General features: G+C 47.1%; 7 protein-coding genes across 7 annotated transcripts; 4 read left to right on the forward strand and 3 right to left on the reverse strand.

Annotated features, from left to right (window-relative positions):
- Positions 1-3,597: 3,597 nt before the first annotated feature.
- LDX57_009754 (uncharacterized protein) lies at positions 3,598-4,410 on the reverse strand (the record flags this gene model as incomplete). Its single annotated transcript, XM_046091489.1, has 3 exons — positions 3,598-3,832; positions 3,889-4,142; positions 4,198-4,410. The coding sequence occupies 3 exons, from the start codon at positions 4,408-4,410 to the stop codon at positions 3,598-3,600; spliced, it is 702 nt and encodes a 233-aa protein (XP_045947466.1).
- A 690-nt stretch (positions 4,411-5,100) lies between these two features.
- On the reverse strand, positions 5,101-6,645 carry LDX57_009755 (NAD(P)/FAD-dependent oxidoreductase; the record flags this gene model as incomplete). The annotated part of the gene is made up of 7 exons (XM_046091490.1): positions 5,101-5,182; positions 5,238-5,311; positions 5,364-5,781; positions 5,837-6,297; positions 6,349-6,396; positions 6,474-6,518; positions 6,592-6,645. The coding sequence occupies 7 exons, from the start codon at positions 6,643-6,645 to the stop codon at positions 5,101-5,103; spliced, it is 1,182 nt and encodes a 393-aa protein (XP_045947467.1).
- A 1,720-nt stretch (positions 6,646-8,365) lies between these two features.
- On the forward strand, positions 8,366-10,013 carry LDX57_009756 (uncharacterized protein). The gene has a single exon (XM_046091491.1). It carries the CDS (start codon positions 9,029-9,031, stop codon positions 9,473-9,475), a length of 447 nt encoding a protein of 148 aa, XP_045947468.1. The 5' UTR covers positions 8,366-9,028; the 3' UTR covers positions 9,476-10,013.
- Positions 10,014-10,219: 206 nt separating this feature from the next.
- On the reverse strand, positions 10,220-11,029 carry LDX57_009757 (alpha/beta hydrolase; the record flags this gene model as incomplete). Its single annotated transcript, XM_046091492.1, has 2 exons — positions 10,220-10,552; positions 10,607-11,029. 2 exons carry the CDS (start codon positions 11,027-11,029, stop codon positions 10,220-10,222), a joined length of 756 nt encoding a protein of 251 aa, XP_045947469.1.
- A 354-nt stretch (positions 11,030-11,383) lies between these two features.
- LDX57_009758 (uncharacterized protein) lies at positions 11,384-11,730 on the forward strand (the record flags this gene model as incomplete). The annotated part of the gene is made up of 2 exons (XM_046091493.1): positions 11,384-11,568; positions 11,631-11,730. The coding sequence occupies 2 exons, from the start codon at positions 11,384-11,386 to the stop codon at positions 11,728-11,730; spliced, it is 285 nt and encodes a 94-aa protein (XP_045947470.1).
- Positions 11,731-13,833: 2,103 nt separating this feature from the next.
- On the forward strand, positions 13,834-14,757 carry LDX57_009759 (uncharacterized protein; the record flags this gene model as incomplete). The annotated part of the gene is made up of 1 exon (XM_046091494.1): positions 13,834-14,757. One exon carries the CDS (start codon positions 13,834-13,836, stop codon positions 14,755-14,757), a length of 924 nt encoding a protein of 307 aa, XP_045947471.1.
- A 260-nt stretch (positions 14,758-15,017) lies between these two features.
- On the forward strand, positions 15,018-16,268 carry LDX57_009760 (ankyrin repeat domain-containing protein). The gene is made up of 3 exons (XM_046091495.1): positions 15,018-15,315; positions 15,391-15,499; positions 15,578-16,268. Exons 1-3 carry the CDS (start codon positions 15,102-15,104, stop codon positions 16,047-16,049), a joined length of 795 nt encoding a protein of 264 aa, XP_045947472.1. The 5' UTR covers positions 15,018-15,101; the 3' UTR covers positions 16,050-16,268.
- Positions 16,269-16,805: the final 537 nt, after the last annotated feature.

Below are 16,805 nucleotides of genomic sequence, written 5' to 3' on the forward strand. Positions count from 1 at the left end.
TATCTACGAAATAGAAACAGCAAAAGAAAAGAAGAATAAGAATTTAAAGAAGGTTGAGATAGGACTGATTAATGACACTGAGAAGCAAAAAGATGAAAAAGTAATAGTGATACAGAGCCATACAGAGTCTAAATTACCAAAGAATATCACACAAACACGAGCTTCAGAAAGATTCAGAAAGAAGAAGAATAAGAAGGATGATGAGTTTGAGTATCATTAATATATTGAATTACTGCTTTTTAAATAATATCTTAATAATTAATCTCTGCACGCTGACCGCTTCAGCAAGTAAGAATATAAGATATAACCAGGCGAAGTAGACATTACAACGAGTCAATGATCGCTTTTCGAGAAATAATGTAAGAGAAATACCCAATATTACAGCTAAAAAATGCATAAATTATGCAGTCATGAGATCGGAGCATGTTTGCACTGTTTAGCCTAGTTTGGGGGCCCATTTGGGCCCCATCTAATGGCCGTGGGCCCCTGGGCTCAGCCCATACCCCATTATGGGCCCTAAAACCTGGCCCAAAGCCCAGCCCACTTGTGGGCTGGGTTGGGTTGGGCTTGGGCTTTAGTGGGCTCTGATGAAGTCTAAGCTTCAATATGTCTCAGTCATCTGATATATTCCTCTCCTCTGGATATAATGCGCCACCATCAGATTTCCTTGAATATGTTGCTAATTCTACACCTCAGTTTTTTTCCCCTGTCCCATCGGGAAGCCAACAGACCTTTCACGAGTCTTTAAAAGCCTCTGAACGTCTTACATGCGTTTGTTTCGATCGGATTAGAACATATATTCTATATTTCTTAGAAATGAGTGATGAATTTGTGACCTGATGGCTTCAGACCGACTTTGGAAGAAAGAAACGGATGACTTGGGATGGAAAACGTGCAAAGTGTTGGGAATATTTCGATCAGATCGTCTTGGATAGGAATGGGAAGTCAGAGGTCATGTGTCAGCAATGTCAGAAGATTCTTGATCATTCTGATTAGGCTCATAGTGGAATGATTTCAATGAACAAGTATTATAATGAAGTGATTTGTCAGAAAATCGCCTTAACTAAAAAGCAGAAGCCAAATATCAAGCTTACATTAAAGCATTCTGTATGTTTAGGACCCTATTATCGCTTTTATTATACTAATTCTTCCACATCTAGGCTCAGAATGCGCCTATACGAAGATTCGATACACATATTTGACAGTAGAAACTTGCAAAACTTCTTACTGTGTCATATCTTCTATTTCTTTTTCTTGAACATTCTAAATTCCGTGATCTTATTTTTTATACTCGGCTTGCGTTATCAATGTTAGATATCTCATCCGCTAAGACTATGCGCCGGCAGATTCGCGAGCTAATCTATGAAAATCAAAAGACTATTTTTCAAACATTTTTTTCTGATGCTAAGTTATCACTTGTCTTTGATTGCTGGACATTTCCATTCAAACAGACATTTATAACTATCACTGGATATTTCATTAACAAAGACTGGAAATACCGTGAGATATTATTTAGATTTGAACCCTTATATAAAACTCATTCTGATACAAATCTAAATGAAATGGTTTTCGACTTGCTACAAGAACATCAGATCACCGATTGAATGCTTTCAGTGATTATCGACAATGCTTCAAATAACAAGATTCTAATAGAGAATGTCTATGAAGCAATTGAAGATCTACAATTCTTGAGCAATGTTGCTGTTATTTAGGTATTATGTATTGCACATGTGATCCAGCTTAGCCTAAAAAGTCTCTTTGGGAAGATAAAGGCTATCCCAAAGAACGATAGGGTTGAGCAGGCATGGTTTGATGACCGGGTAGAAGCTTTCCGGGCGACGCAGCAGGACAGAGAGATTGTGCATACTTTAGGCAAGGTAAAGCGTTATAAACTTATTTAGTTTATAATACTAATTAGTACCTTAGGTCTGAAATCTTGCGATTTATATTAATGCAAGTCTTCAGCGCCGGGAGTCATTTTACAACTTACAGATAAAAGAGTCAAAGCTAGTTTCAATCCAGGATGTTGCTATTCAATAGAATTCTATTTTTTTAATGCTCACACGCGCGAAAAAGCTCCAGCAGGCCTTTGATGCTTTCTATTTCCAATACGATCAAGGGCACTTTGTCTTAAATCAGGAGCAGTGGCGGCAGATCGATTATCTTCTTTGTATTCTTGAGCCTTTTTACCGATTCATAACGCTTTTATACAAAACAAAGAATGTCACTATCCATCGGGTTTTCAAAGTCTATAATAAGCTGTTTGATCACTTTGAAAAGTCGATTAAGCAGCTTCGACGGAAGAGAGTTACTTGAAAGCAGGTGATGTTTATATTCCTCGAAGCAGCAAAGTTCAAGCTTTCAACTTATTATAGAGACATTAATCGGATTGATGATCATATTTACGCAATTGATACAATCCTTTCTCCACAAGATAAATTCAAGTTCTTCTTGACGTCCGACTGGGATCCAGACCTAGAATCCGGGATTGACTATCAAGCAACTTATCGTCAGAGCCTTGAATCCTTTCTCGAGAAGTATTCTAAGAGTTTTGCCAAAGATTATTAAAGATTAGATGCTCCAATGGCGAGTTTTACATCAGACGAATTTGATTTAGCTTATGCGTTAGATGAATCGCAGCAGTCTCAAATTACACAATTAATACAATCAGACGAACTTACAAGATATCTTGACAACAATAAATATTTCTTAAGCTCTATTAAAAAGAATAATTACTAATCTTTTTCTTAGATATAATTCCCAATGCCCAGCCTCTGATCTAATGAAGAGATCATCAAAATAAGTTTTCTACGATGGCGAGACTTGCTCGCGATGTGCTTTCTATCCCAGCCAATGGTGCAGGAATAGAGCGGCTTTTTAATTTTATACAAGATATCTGTCATTATCATCGAGGATCTTTTCAGTCTCAAACAATTTCAGATCTTATAATATATATGTGTATATCACAGTTTGAGATTCATGAAAAGCAGCAAGTGATATTCTTTAAATATCTTTCGACTCAAGAAATACAGGCTGCAAAGAAAGAGAGAATATAGCAACAATTCATTGTTGATTCAATTAGCGACAATGAAGAGAATGAAGAGTCTACAATACAGCTTCAAGCTATCTCGCAGGCTGTTTAAGGTCTGTCTATAAATGTATTCGGTAAAAGACGCCTAAACAATATAGCTAACGATATGAGAGACGATGAGAAGAAAGACAATGATCAAGAGTTTGAGGAAATATTGTTGTCAGAGACACAGCATCGAGTGTCAGGTAGAGTCTGTAAGTGTTCAAGATTGCTAAATAAATATGAAACGTTTAACATGTAATTAAATAATTATGGCATGTTTTTGGTTGATTCATTAATTTTGATTTATTTTGATTTAATTCATTCTACATTACTAAATTAAGAAACTACTCCTCTGAATGCTGTAAGGGAGATATTCAAAAATACAGCTAAAATCTACATAACTTATGCTCCGCGTGACTTGCTCAAGTTTGCCATGTTTGACAACCCTGAGGGTAGGTTCACGACCCTCAGGGTAGGTTCGCGACTTTTATGACCCTACCCTGACCCCACTTCAGGATCTAACCTTACGACCCTAAAACCTGCGTGGTCCGGGTCGCGGTCCGGGTCATCAGGGTCACCCGCGGGTCGTGGCGAGGTCTAGTGCCACCAACCACGCGGTAGTTATGTGCATGTGCAAACTCGTAAATCCCCTGAAACTGTTGGCCTGCACCGAATGAAATCGTGTCCCCCACGGGCGACGAGCAGCCCTCCGGAGTGAAGCTCTTCTGCAGTGTAATTGGAGGCTGGTGAAGATGTGTCCTGTGGGGTCCGATCCCTTCAGTATCGCGCGGCCCGGAACAAGGGACGGAACTCACCACAAGGCAAAGGAATCCGGTGCTGAGCTGCGACCTTTGAAATCATGCCCAGTGTTCTTGATCACGAGCTTCAGGTTTTGCTCTTTGGCAAAGGCCAACCCCTTCTGTACATCCTCGACCGTGTGTACTTCCAGATATTTGGAAGGCACGCTGCCCTGGGAGCATTGCCGGGTCACCGGAGTTACCAGGTCGGGATTCAGTAGCGATCCGAATGCACAAAACTGGCCTGTCGCTTGACAGGAGCCCCAGTTCACCTAGTGGATCGTCAGCAACTTCCAGTCATAGATCACTCTCTCAGCATGGGCTAACGTTTTGGTAACCGCCAAAATGATCCGAGACAAAGTCACTATCTGACCGATGCGACTGCAACACGGAACACCGCTGGTGGTTTGGGAACTGGGCATGACCGTTGAAATTGGTGTAGCACGGGGCTAGCATTGGTTGTCCATCGCGCAGCCTACCGGAAACACTGCTGTTGAACGCCTTCCAGGTGGAATCGTCGATTGAACTCAGCGAGGCCATGCATGCGATGGGAATTATTCCCCATGCAGCGATCAGAGCAAAAGTGGCATGCCGGTACATTTTCCTTATGACTGATAATCCCGTTAGCGAGTGCCTGTTCGATCAAGACTCTTAGGCCTAAGGGGGAGACGATTATTTATCCTAAAAGTGTCATTATCCACCCTGTTCTTGCGACTCTGCGGTATCAGATACTGCCCCAACAAGATTCCTCGGCCCAGCGTAGAGGCATTTCGGCATTCTGCATTCTGGGCAGCACAATACCACCTCAACCACTGCCTGAAACATGGCTCGCATGGTTTGTGTTGCAGGATAAAACCTGATTTTGGGGGGTCCGAGGATCTGCCGGTACAGCACTGTGTCATCGCAAGAATGCAACTCATTTTTGGGATGTTCGGCATTGACAGGAATTGCCGACCTTGCATCAGCCTCGGTATGTTGGCTTATATTTCATTCAGCTGCATCATGCGCCATCCTTCAAACATGTATATTGCAAAACCGAGCGGATAAAATTTTCTTTCTTTCTTTCTTTCTTTCTCTTTTTACAAATATCAGGCAGGTCGACAAGGATCGGGTGAGTGATACGTGGCTAAAAGAAGTGGGTACGAAGATTCTCGTCTCTTAATCTAGATAACATCCTCCGCCTGCAATGTATACAAGAACAGTAAAAAACGTCATGACCGCTCTTTGACCTCACAGATGGTAGTGCTTGGGAGTGCGGACTTCTACCCCCAATCTCTGCCAGAATCCCTCCACGTTCATATCCTCTTGACCGCTGGGCATCATTAGCATAAGCATTTTACGTCCGCAGCAGGGTTCCCGTGACTCACTCATCCTTTTTGAAAATCGTCGGTTCAGTCTGTCCTTCGGCCTCGTTTGGGTTTCGAAAAATGACATTGTATTTCTGCCAGTGTCAGCGATCGGACAATAGGACAAACAAAAAATGGGAGGCCCACCATGCCCAGGGTTAGGTGAATTGCTGCCGGCATTCGCGGGAATGTTTCTTCCGGGCTGCGACCCTCGATCATCGCCTGGATGTTCTGCGCGACGACCGCTGCCTGTGCCGAACCGGGACGGGCCGCCTTGCGCAGCCCTGTGTCTGCAATATCGCCGACGGCGAAGAGGTTGGAGTATTGGGGATCTTGGAATTGCATCGTCGGCCGAATCCGAATGAAACCGTTGCCAGGATTTATCATAGGCTCAGGAACTGACGGGACAAGATCCTTGACCAGGTGGTTGTTGGGCGTTTGACCGGTAGCCAGGATGACAAACTCGGTGGAAATTCTCGATCCGTCGGTGAGCTCGACATTGAATGGATGTCCATCGTTTTGGAAGCCGCCCTCTGGTACTATGACCCGCGAGCCCGTCACAAGTCTATATGTAATCAGCTATTTTTGCCTTTCAGATGCGTGGGTTTTGGAAAACTAACCGGACACCCTGATCGTCAAATCGCTCTTTGACGAGAGCGTGCAGCTGTTCATGGAAGCCTGGCATTAACTGTCCACGTGAATGTACCACAGTGACCTCTTTCTCCGGAAATCGTTCCTTCAGATCCGTCGCCATCTGCACCCCGACAGCCCCGCCGCCCACAATGAGGATGGACCGGGACCGTTGAACATCGGCCTGGTGCTTCTGCAAGTATGACACGGATGACAGCTTGTCGTCGTGCTTCATACCGGCCGGTTGCGCAAGGCGGGTTCCCGTCGCCACAACAAGATATTCAAAGGAGATAGAGCATGATCCCTGCCATGCGCGATCGAGGAGGACCCGTTGGGGCTGAACAGAAAGTGCACGGGCCTGGATCACGGCATGCTGACTCGAACGAGCAAAGAGGCCAGTATATGGAATAAAAGCTTTATGCTCTTGGCCAGGAATGACAGCAAAACGGGGCTGGGCTAGTGATTAGCGCGAAGAAAAGGCATAGTGGTGGCCATGTCTTACGAAGGTGAAGAGATGGTGAAAATGGCTGTGGGGCTCGATCAACAGGACCTGTCGAGTGAATGAGCAACCCGTTAATGACCTTGCAGAGGCGCATGTTCACTAGATAGATGAGAAGTCATCCTTACCCGATGTGTCTCCGGAACCACGCGGGCCAACTCTTGGGCGGTAGTCTGACAAAGTGAGTAATCTACACCATAAGATGACGGAAATGATAGAAGGTTAATGACATCACCGGACACTTACCTTGCCCACGTATGAGCCTCCCACCACAATGATATTGCGTAGTGTACTGGCCATGACGACAGTGGAAACTTTGATCACGAGTCAAAGTAGGGGTACAGATGAACATAAAGGTGTCGATGAAAGACTCGAGCGTGGGAGTTTCTTAAGTAGTTGATCTGATAAGACCGCCAGGCGGAAAATGATTTAGGCCCGGGTCTTTGATTGGCCAAGACGGCAGTAGCACCCCTTATCTGATCCGAGGCCCGGCACGGCGGAAGCCATCAAATCAAGGCACCCCAACAGCAGCGCAAAAGTGTCCCGGGAAGTCCTCGAAGAAGGTCATGGTCACCGTTCTTTGTAAGCGCTTCTTGAGTCGGAATATGCTGACCATATGGCGACCTACTAGCTTCATCGGTGCCATACTATACTAATCTGGTTTTTCCACATGGCATACCAAATGGCAACTCTGGTCACGGCTGCCACCTTTTCTGCGTCTGCTTATAAGGACTAAAAACACATCCCTGGACGCAACGAATGCTTTGTCGTTAGCCTTACGATCGATCAGCAGTGTAGCCTCATCTATGATTTGCCTGGCACTCTTTTATCGGCGGGACTATACCTTCCGACATGCGAATTCGCTATTGATCCATCACCTAAGTGCGACAATTGTCAGCATAATGGATAGGACTGCAAAGTCCCTTTCCCTTCGAAGACATGGTATGCGATCGGTGCGAAAGTGTGTCAGTCTCTTAGAAGAGTCGAAGCATATATGGCCAGTCTGTTGTATTAAGAGCCTTGCTGTTATTGAATCGCTCGCCAATCCTCCTGGTACAGCAACTTCTATTCAGTATTCATTATGCGCATCTTCCCGCTTTCCCTTTCCCTGCCTTTGAGCTCCTGGCTCATAACATCATCTGCTCATGTCTCTGCACACACCGAGAGCATCTCCGCCACTGATCTTCTGGACACTCATTTTGGCATTCCGGGCCTGAATGCAAGCCTTGACTATGTGATCATTGGCGGTGGCACTGCTGGACTCATCATGGCTCGTTGACTGGCCGAGAAGTCGGCGACTGTTGCTGTCATCGAAGCGGGAGATTTTCCACAGTTTAGTGATAGAAACTACTCGCAGGTGCCGGCGTACGCCTCGAAGTTTACGGGCAATGATCCGACGCAGAAGAACCCGTATTTGGATTAGTATATATATACTACGCCACAGTCGGCACGTCCTCCCCCTTCCCTGCCCCTCATCTCAGGATACAGAGGCCAGACAGCGCGGGCTAACACACGCATAGCAGCTGAATGGACGAAGGGCGCTGTTCGACTCCGGGAAGATGATCAGCGGCACTAGTGGAAAGAATTTCTTGTGGCAGCTCCGGTAAGTGGAGATTATCTAGGCGCCGGCCCCCAAAACCGATATGGACTGACCGACCGGGGTGATGTAGATCTGCGCTGATTGCTGATAATGGATTATGTAGAGGAACGTATGGCTGTTTTGAGAAATGGGCACGGGAAGTCGCTGACGATACATACTGGTTTGACGCCATGCTGCCATTCTTTCAACGCTACGCGCAGTTCTACCCTCCGGATCAATCTTCGCGACCGGAGAATGCCACGGATAACCACTCCGATTGGAGCCCCAGTGGGGGCCCCTTGCATGTGGGGTTTCTGGCCTGGGTCAACCCTATCTCTTCATGGTTGGGGCGTGATTTCACTGAGTTAGGAATGAAGCAGCTTCCGTCTTTGTTAAGTGGATCGCTGATGGATTAGTCGTGGCTCTCGCAGACACTAAACCCTAAGACGCAGATCAGAAGCTCTGCCATAGCCTTTCTAGAGGATGCGCTTATAATCAGACCGAATCTCATCTTATACAAGTCGACCCTGGCCAAGAAAATCACATCCCAGGATGGAACGACGACGAGAGTGACCGTGGAAAGTGGAGGGATAACTTACCATATTCGGGCCAAGAAAGATGTTGTGCTCTCGGCCGGCGTGGTATGTACTTCGAGGAAATCTGTTTCTCAGTGAGGTGATCTAACTCGGGGCGAAATCCGGGTCCTATAGATGCGATCTCCGCAGTTATTGATGATTTCGGGCATCGGGCCACAAGAAACTCTACGCACACATGGGATTGAGGTGATTGCAAACAGGCCGGGAGTGGGCCAAAACATGATGGTATGCATCTTCTTGCAGAGGGCAAATGGACCCCTGGTTGCTGATGTGGGCTGTAGGATAACGTGTTGGTTGGACCGACATATCAAGTCGGACTAACCAGCCATAACAGTCTTGCGGACCCCGAGTATTTAGCTGCCGCCATCGATGAATACAACACGAATCGAACGGGATTGTTGACCAATGTTGGCAGGAATGTGGCCGATAAAAACAGCGCTTCTGACAGAGAGCCAACGAACTAATCAGGCCTGCGCTTCAACCAGCGTTCGAAAAGATCCCGGCCCATATGATAAGTCCATCCACCCAGGAGGCCCTCAACCAGTCCTTCCCCGGGAACTGGCCCCATATAGAGTGCCTTGTGCTTGACCAGTTCTTTGCCAACGGGGCAGACAGTAGCAACGGGGTCGCCAATAAGGGACAGTATGTTGCTGCATCAGTTGGCCTCGTTGCCACCTTTTCACGCAGCAATGTTAGTAGCTCCTCCGCCGATACAGCCGTGAACCCAGTGATTAGCCCTAAGTGGCTGGAAGATGCTCGGAACCAGAATATTGCCCTAGCAGCGTTTCGCCGGAGCAGAGAACTCTTTCAGACACAAGCCATGAAACCGGTGACCATTTCCGAGGCCTTCCCTGGCGTTAACTACACCTCTAGGACGGATCTACTACACATTATCCGGGCAAGCATCAGCTCTGCGTACAACGCAGCGGGCACCAGTCAAATAGGGCGAAAATAAGATCTAGATACTGTGGTCGACAGCCGCTGCAGAGTAATTGGGGTCAAGGCACTGCGCGTTGTGGACGCGTCAGCTTTTCCTTTTCTGCCCCCAGGTCAGCCGTCAGCCACGGTTTGTGAGTAGAGATGTCATTTATCGCGCTGATTCTGTTCACCTGCTAACATGGAATTCCGCTTTCTCTAGATGCACTGGCCGAGAAAATTGCGGAAGATATGGTCTGACAGCTTAGATTGATGGACAAGTATTGATAGTAGTTAGCGATTAGCAATCTATATCCTTAGTGCTTACGGTATCCACCTCGGCGATGACTCGGAGTATTAGAGTGGCATCAGTGCATCACGGAAGGATGTAACCGTAATACTCCTTTCGATCGACCTTTGGAGGTTCTAGAGTCTAGGCAAATAAATAAATTGCCCCTTCCAAAGGGGCTAAAGTAGTGTGCATATGGCCGGTTTTTCCGAAATTCCACGGCGTCAGGCACCGTCATTTACGCAGCCCATGGTCCGTATCCTCATTACTGAGTACGCTAAAATAGGTCGTATCTCTATGGGTCCTTTATGTTTCTCACTGTATCCATAACCAATCGCAATCAGATCTTGCATCTATGGAAAGTGGCGCAGGTTACAGAAAGGTCGCAACATGCAGACTAAAGGGTATATGTACATGGGTTGGTTCCTGATCCTTGCCTGCCTTCCAGTTCATCTTTCCCATTAGCGTCTTACCCCTTAGTTCATTGTTGGCTACCTAAATTGCCACTACCTTGTCGGCCACAGCCGCAATCCTTTTCACCAACATCTTCGGCTGGCTCAGCATTGGCGAATGCCCCGCAGTGCATCGTTCGATATGCGCCTTGGCTGTCCCTGCGAACATCTCCTGGTACTCGGACTTGGCTGCCTGGTCGTTTTCGGTAATAAGATAGCTGGAGGGTATGTATTCGTAAGCCGCACGAGTCAGGGGGGTGGACTGCACAAGGTACGACTGTGGAATCAACCGGGACTCCCACAGCTTGGCGTCCTGTTGGGGAAGGTCATTGTAGAGAATTTCCGCCCCGTTCTTAATCGTAAACCGGCCGTCGGACTGGTCAATAGCTCGTTAGCACCAAGCTACGGGCAGGGTTTGGATGTTACTCACCGTGATATTATTATTCGGCGACTCACCAAAGGTGCCGAGGACTGACTGCCCCACGCCCAGAATGAAGGCCGCGAAGTAGAACAAGTGGACCACACCGCCCTTCCGACCCTGAGCCTGCCGGGTTGCGTGGGAGAGGCTCTCCGGAATGGCGTCGCTGCCGACAAGGCCCCCATATGAATGCATGGCTACCACCACGCGCTTTCCCTGCTGCACCAGTTCGTCAATGGCCTGAGTAACGACCAGCGCATCATCTTTCAGGGTGCGAGTGGGGAAATCAGCGTCATCTACGTTAGAACAGCTTGGTAGGACGGGATGAACAACGGGGTATCCTGCGTCTTGGAGACCCGTTCGAAGGGATTCATAGACCAATGGCGTCTGGAAAGAGCCTTGGACAATCACAATAGTGGGAGGTTCGGACAACATGGTTCCAAAGGGAAAGGTGAGCAGAGGAAAGGGGGAAAGGGAAGATGATTGTGTTGGAAAACAGACAAGGAGGGGAAATTCGTCGCTTGAAATAGGCCAAGCCAACCCCGTGACTCTGCCATACTTAGTACTCTGCATGTAAGCAATATGCTACCATACGTACCCTGCCCATGATGTTGGAAAACGGCCCCCATTTTCCGCGAGCAAGGCAGTCTTTAACCTGAGAGGTGGAAGGGAAGTATGCTGGCAGGAAACGGGCATGTTGAAAACCTATTCGGTTCCTGTTCCTCCGGCCGATAGAGAGGACAACCCAACAAAGCTACCAAATGAACAGTTCCATCTGTCATCAATACCATGGGCATCGCCAACTCAATCATCAGCAGGGCCTTTCGAAAGGATCCCCGCAAGTGTCTTCTTTGCTCTCTACGGGGTCGCGCTTTCACCATCCCGGATCTGCAGGCCACCTTTGCTCATTGGCCCCAAAGGATCAATCCCGAGGTCGACCGTCTTGCAGATGCCGTTGGTGAAAGGCTAGATCTGTATGTTATCAATTTTTCTTTCTCACCGGATCAGACCCATCTCATGAGTGCTCCTATTCCAGGTACTTCCCACGGGGAAAAATTGGGCTCAAGATGCAGGAAGCAGGGGTGTTTGCGTGGGATGACGGTAACGATGCCCCCATATCCTTGATCGAGTCGTGAGACCCGAAATGAAGAAAAGCTAAGATGACTGACCTCCAGAGACCGACTCAACCGAGATCTCGGATATGGTACATCATAACGATCGTGCTGCTGTCTTTCGTCAACAGACAAAGCAACTCATCCATTCATCGCTCTCCGACGATTGGGAAGAAAAGGAGCTACAGTTGCCAGGGGGCAACAGTCCCCTCATCGCTAACTTCAGCACAGTTAGCCGAGCGATCGCTGAATCATCCAGTCCTGGTAAGGAAACCTGCCTAAGGCCCTTGCACCCTCGAGAAATAGCTCATCTCTTTCGCAGACTAGAAAGGAAGATTCTTTGACGAATTGGATCTTTTCGTGGATATGACCGATTTAGAACAACGCGTACAGTCCAGAAATAAGCTGCCTACTGTGTGGAGGAGTATCTACACCGTAGAATTGGATCGAGTGCAGTTGGTGTTTGTTTGGCGATCACTGAGTAGGTGCTACAGCTTTTGTGGTGGAAAGTCACGTTAATCAGGCCCAAGGTACGCATACGGCATGGAGATCCCGACATCAGTCATGAACGAAGAGTCTATCCGCAGGCTTTAGTATTCAACAAACGTTATTATATCCACGTGAGCGCTCTATCCACATTTTGGCTACTGACACACTGACAGCCTCATTAGCACAAACGATATCATATCCGTAAAGAAAGAGATTGTATGTTGCGTACTTCCAGTCTCTACACGATCTACAGCTAATCTAAACAACCAGGCTCATGATCAAGTTGACTCATTGATTCCGCTTCTGTACTCACGGCACGGATCGCTCCAAAAAGCCATTGACGTGGCTGCCAGCATGGTTACGTTTTCAGTTGTCGAGTTCGATCAAGTATCGGGGCAAGTCTTGAAGCAGCATCTTGACGACAAGGATCTCGGTATCAGTCTAAAACAATTTATCGAAGGGTGTCATTATGCCTGTACAGCGAACTTGAATTGGGGGTAAGCTCATTCCTGTCCTTTCTCTCTTTTAATTATACACAGACATGAGAACTTACTGATCGTGCCAAGTCTTCGCTGGGCACGATATAAATTGTCCTCTGACACGCTTAAGGGTAGTCTCCTCATTAAACTCGATTAGCGCTGTACACATGAGGCACATCCCCCGATTCCTCTGGTTGATTTATGATTGAGCTTTACGTAGAATAAATGAGATGCGTATTCAAATTGGCCACATCCAAGACTGTAAAATAGACCTGAATATCGGCTCATCATCCACACATTATCTCCACGGATTCGATTGAAGGTCTTGATTTTCTAACTATGCGATACAGCGGGGTTGGCCCGGGAATATGAAATTAGAAGCCTATTATGCTAACAAGGGCCGTGAATTGTAATAGGCTGAGGCCCTGTAGGTAGGGCTGAGCCTTGCTTATTAGGAGGATAAAGGGATCTATCTGACTAACTACCTACTAAATGTGCGTTACACCTTCGGACGTGGAATGAGATATTTAGAGGTCTTACCGTCCCCACAGAAACGAATCACCTTCGTGTTGTTATAAGAGAACTTGTAGTTGTATTATAATAAATCTTTATGCGTGAATTACAGGGCGAGCGATCTGTCAAGGATGTGTTTCAGGAGCTCAGGCTCCAGCAGGGGCCGGACTTGCCATTCTCTATTACCTGGCTAGCGGGTATATGCAACCTACTCTCAGTTCGATGTACAGCCCCAGGAAACCTACCACTAAGCACTTCTGCCCCTGTCACTACAGGTATCGACCTATGTGTACCTTGCCAGTATCCTAATGTGAGAAAGTTGGGCCAGGAATATGTACCATGCTGTAACTCCCACGGGCGAAACATCACCTACCAACATGTCTGAGCCTTGTTGGTATTTACCAGCATGTCTGAGCCTTGTTGGATTTACGTAAATCTGAAGCTGATAATAGAGATAGGGGAGTGAGACCGATTAGGATCTGTATATATATACCTCGTAGATTACCCCGTTGAAATCTATCCAGTCTACCCATCATTCCTTTATTCATTATCAGAAGTCAATCCTTAGTATATCACTCTCTTTTGAATTTTCCAACCACTCTTTTCTTGCTTTCATTTTGTTGTAATGAAAATATGACGCTTCTGGATGAGGCACGTGGCGCTCGGGCTGCTTTGCCTCCTCCTCCTGTCTGCATTCCAAACAGCATCTGCTCTGCCGAGGAAGAGCAAAGAGATTAGCAGTCATCGCTCTGGCAGCGGTAAAGGGAGCCACGGAATAGGAGGTCTACATTCTAGTCATGATGACAAGAAGAACAACGACAAACCCGACGATAAGAAACACGGACTCGGCGGACTCTTTGGCCATGATGACAAGAAGAACAACGACAAACCCGACGATAAGAAACATGGGCTCGGCGGACTCTTTGGCCATGATGACCAGAAGAAAAACGATAAAATGGACTCTACTCTGGGCCCCAAAAAGCCAAAGGGTCACTGCAAGCCAAAGGGCAAGGGTGATAAGGGAGGCAAGAGTAGTAAGGGAGAGAAGGGACAGCATCCTCCCAGAAACCTGAACGATAATGCGATAGAGGAAGACTACGCCGATGAAGAAAATAATCTCTACGCCAGAGACGATGCCGATGAACTTAGCTGCAGTGACGGGATACCCAGCATCGCTAGAATTAAGGAAGAGATCAGAGACAAGATAGTGAGGGACTCCTGCCTTTTCTACGCCGGACCTGGGGGCTACACAGCTAAAGCGGCACAATGGCGGAATAAACCGGAAAATCGTCGATACCGAATTCTCAGCATGAATTGGAGAGATCCCAAATGGCCCGATCAGTTCAAGGGCGCAGATCGCGAAGTCGTAGACAAGCGCGTCTCGCAGGCAATGGCGGAGTTATGCACTGGCGATGTGGTAGTTATGCTACCTAGCAATACTAAGGGCACTCACTGGAAGGAGGGTACTGTGTGGGATAAATACGAGTGGCCAAACTTCAGCTCGGCCGTTACCAAAGTGACTCGGGTTAACCCAGATAATGACGACGAAGAGGTTATCTGGGGGAATTAGAAACTAAAGGGATGGGTTCTTCCTATCTTGGATCGGGGTCTGAGGTGAACGGCTACGGCTGATGGCTGCGGCATACAGTGTTTCTGGAACAGCCTGGAAATGTATTATATGATTTAATACCAGCTCCTAGCATCTAGACAGGGAATTGATTGGTTTCTGAGATATTTGTATTGCCTAGTAAACTTATATGGAGCTTGTAACATATAGTAGTACTTATAAGAAGCCCCCCGCCCGGGACAGCCCAAACGTATAAATATTCTTGAGAACGCCAACTCTTTTTCCCCTTCCTCTCCTCCCCTCTTTATATATCCTAACCTCGCATAAAGTCAGACCAATCTATCACGATGAAAGAGGATCTTGTTAGCGTTGCCCAAACCGACCAGCTGGACAAGCTTCGTCATCTCTTGGACCTCGAGATAGCGCAGAACCCCCAGTTCCTAACTAGCCCTACCCATCCCTTCACCCCAGCCATAGATGCCGCGTGCTACGCAGCGGCGCGCAGTAATAACCCTGCAGCGCTGGATATCCTCCTGGATAGCGGCTGTTCAGTGATGCCAGGTGAGTACATTTTCGGCACCTGCACACATTAATAAAGAAAAAAAGCGTACTTAGCTTCTCTAAACCCCAATATAGATACAATCCTAGAAGCTCTACACCGAAGGCACACAGCTATCATAGATTGCCTCCTTGCTCATAACTGGAATATCAACTGGGGTCTCGGGCACAGTGGCGACGCTCTGATGTAAGCCCGGCTGGGGTTAAATCTCTCGTTTTTTCTTTACTTCATAGGAATGTTCCTCTAACGGGCTTTATTTACCAGTGTGGCGGCACGGGAGGGCGATGTCGAGCTAGTCCAATTCCTGCTGTCTCGCGGTGCCGATCCTAACTCGCCGAACTTCGCAAACCCATTTAATAACGCGATTGAAACGGCGGCTATTTCTGGTTCGATCCCGGTGGCTGATGCGCTCTTGAATGCCGGGGCGGTGTTGAAGGGGCGTTCCGCACTGACGAAGGCGGCGGGCTGGGGACATGTTGCGATGGTAGCGTTCCTGCTGGAACGGGGCGCGGCGATTGATGAGATCCCCGTCAACCCGTATATTGTGGAGGAGCCGTGGGAACGAGATGAGAAGAATGCGCTGTGCGAGGCAGCCTGGCGGGGACAGGCTGCGGTGGTGGAATTCGTGCTGGAAAAAGGGGCGGATCCTAGTATCAGAGACACAAAAGGCAGATCGGCGTTGGAGCTCGCGAAAGCTGGAGGACATGAGTCCTGCGTGAAGCTGCTGGATCACTAGCCTCTCTCGGCATCTAAGCAACGGTACGACCGGCCATTGAATTATCCTTTCCGTCTATATAGGTTAGATAGCTCGGGCCAATATGATACTTAGTTACTTACGACCCTATGAGGACATGCATTGCGTGCAATTTAGAAGATTTAGCTCCCCAGTTTGGCGGTGCCTTTCAGATAGTTATACAAGGCAGAAGAATGTCCGGCAGGAGGAAGAGAATACTAGTTTTATTAATATGAGAAAATTATATGATTCTTGCAAGCTCTGCCTTGGAGAGCCCCTAAATAATACTATATAACTATGTCTATCTTTATACAACTTCTCTTTAGCTGTATTGCACTCTAATATAACTATATTCGTATATTAAACTATTATCTCTCCTTATCGCTCCCGGCCATACAGCTGGGCATCTTGCGCCCCTTGCAAGAGCTATCTCAGACTGCACTCCTGAGCCCAGGACCTGTCAGAATGACACCTTTGTTTACTAGTTTCATAAATCTATCTTTATTCAGGGGTATTCAGCCCACAAAATGGTTTCCCTTAGGCATAGAGAATAACTGCCGGTCAGAATCGCTATTTTAATATCTATCCAAAAAACAGCAATGGGGCATCCTTTCATGATGCGCTAGCTAATTTAATTGGAGATATACGTGCAGCAGAAGAATCTATTGGAGAACTGTACATTATTAACGTAAATAAGGATGTATTAGTGGTTCTTAGACACAATGCGTTAATAACTAAGCATGCGGACCTCTTTTCCGA

The sequence above is a fragment of the Aspergillus melleus genome, assembly GCF_016097325.1.
Source record: "Aspergillus melleus strain CBS 546.65 chromosome Unknown contig5, whole genome shotgun sequence".
NCBI classification, from domain to species: domain Eukaryota; kingdom Fungi; phylum Ascomycota; class Eurotiomycetes; order Eurotiales; family Aspergillaceae; genus Aspergillus; species Aspergillus melleus.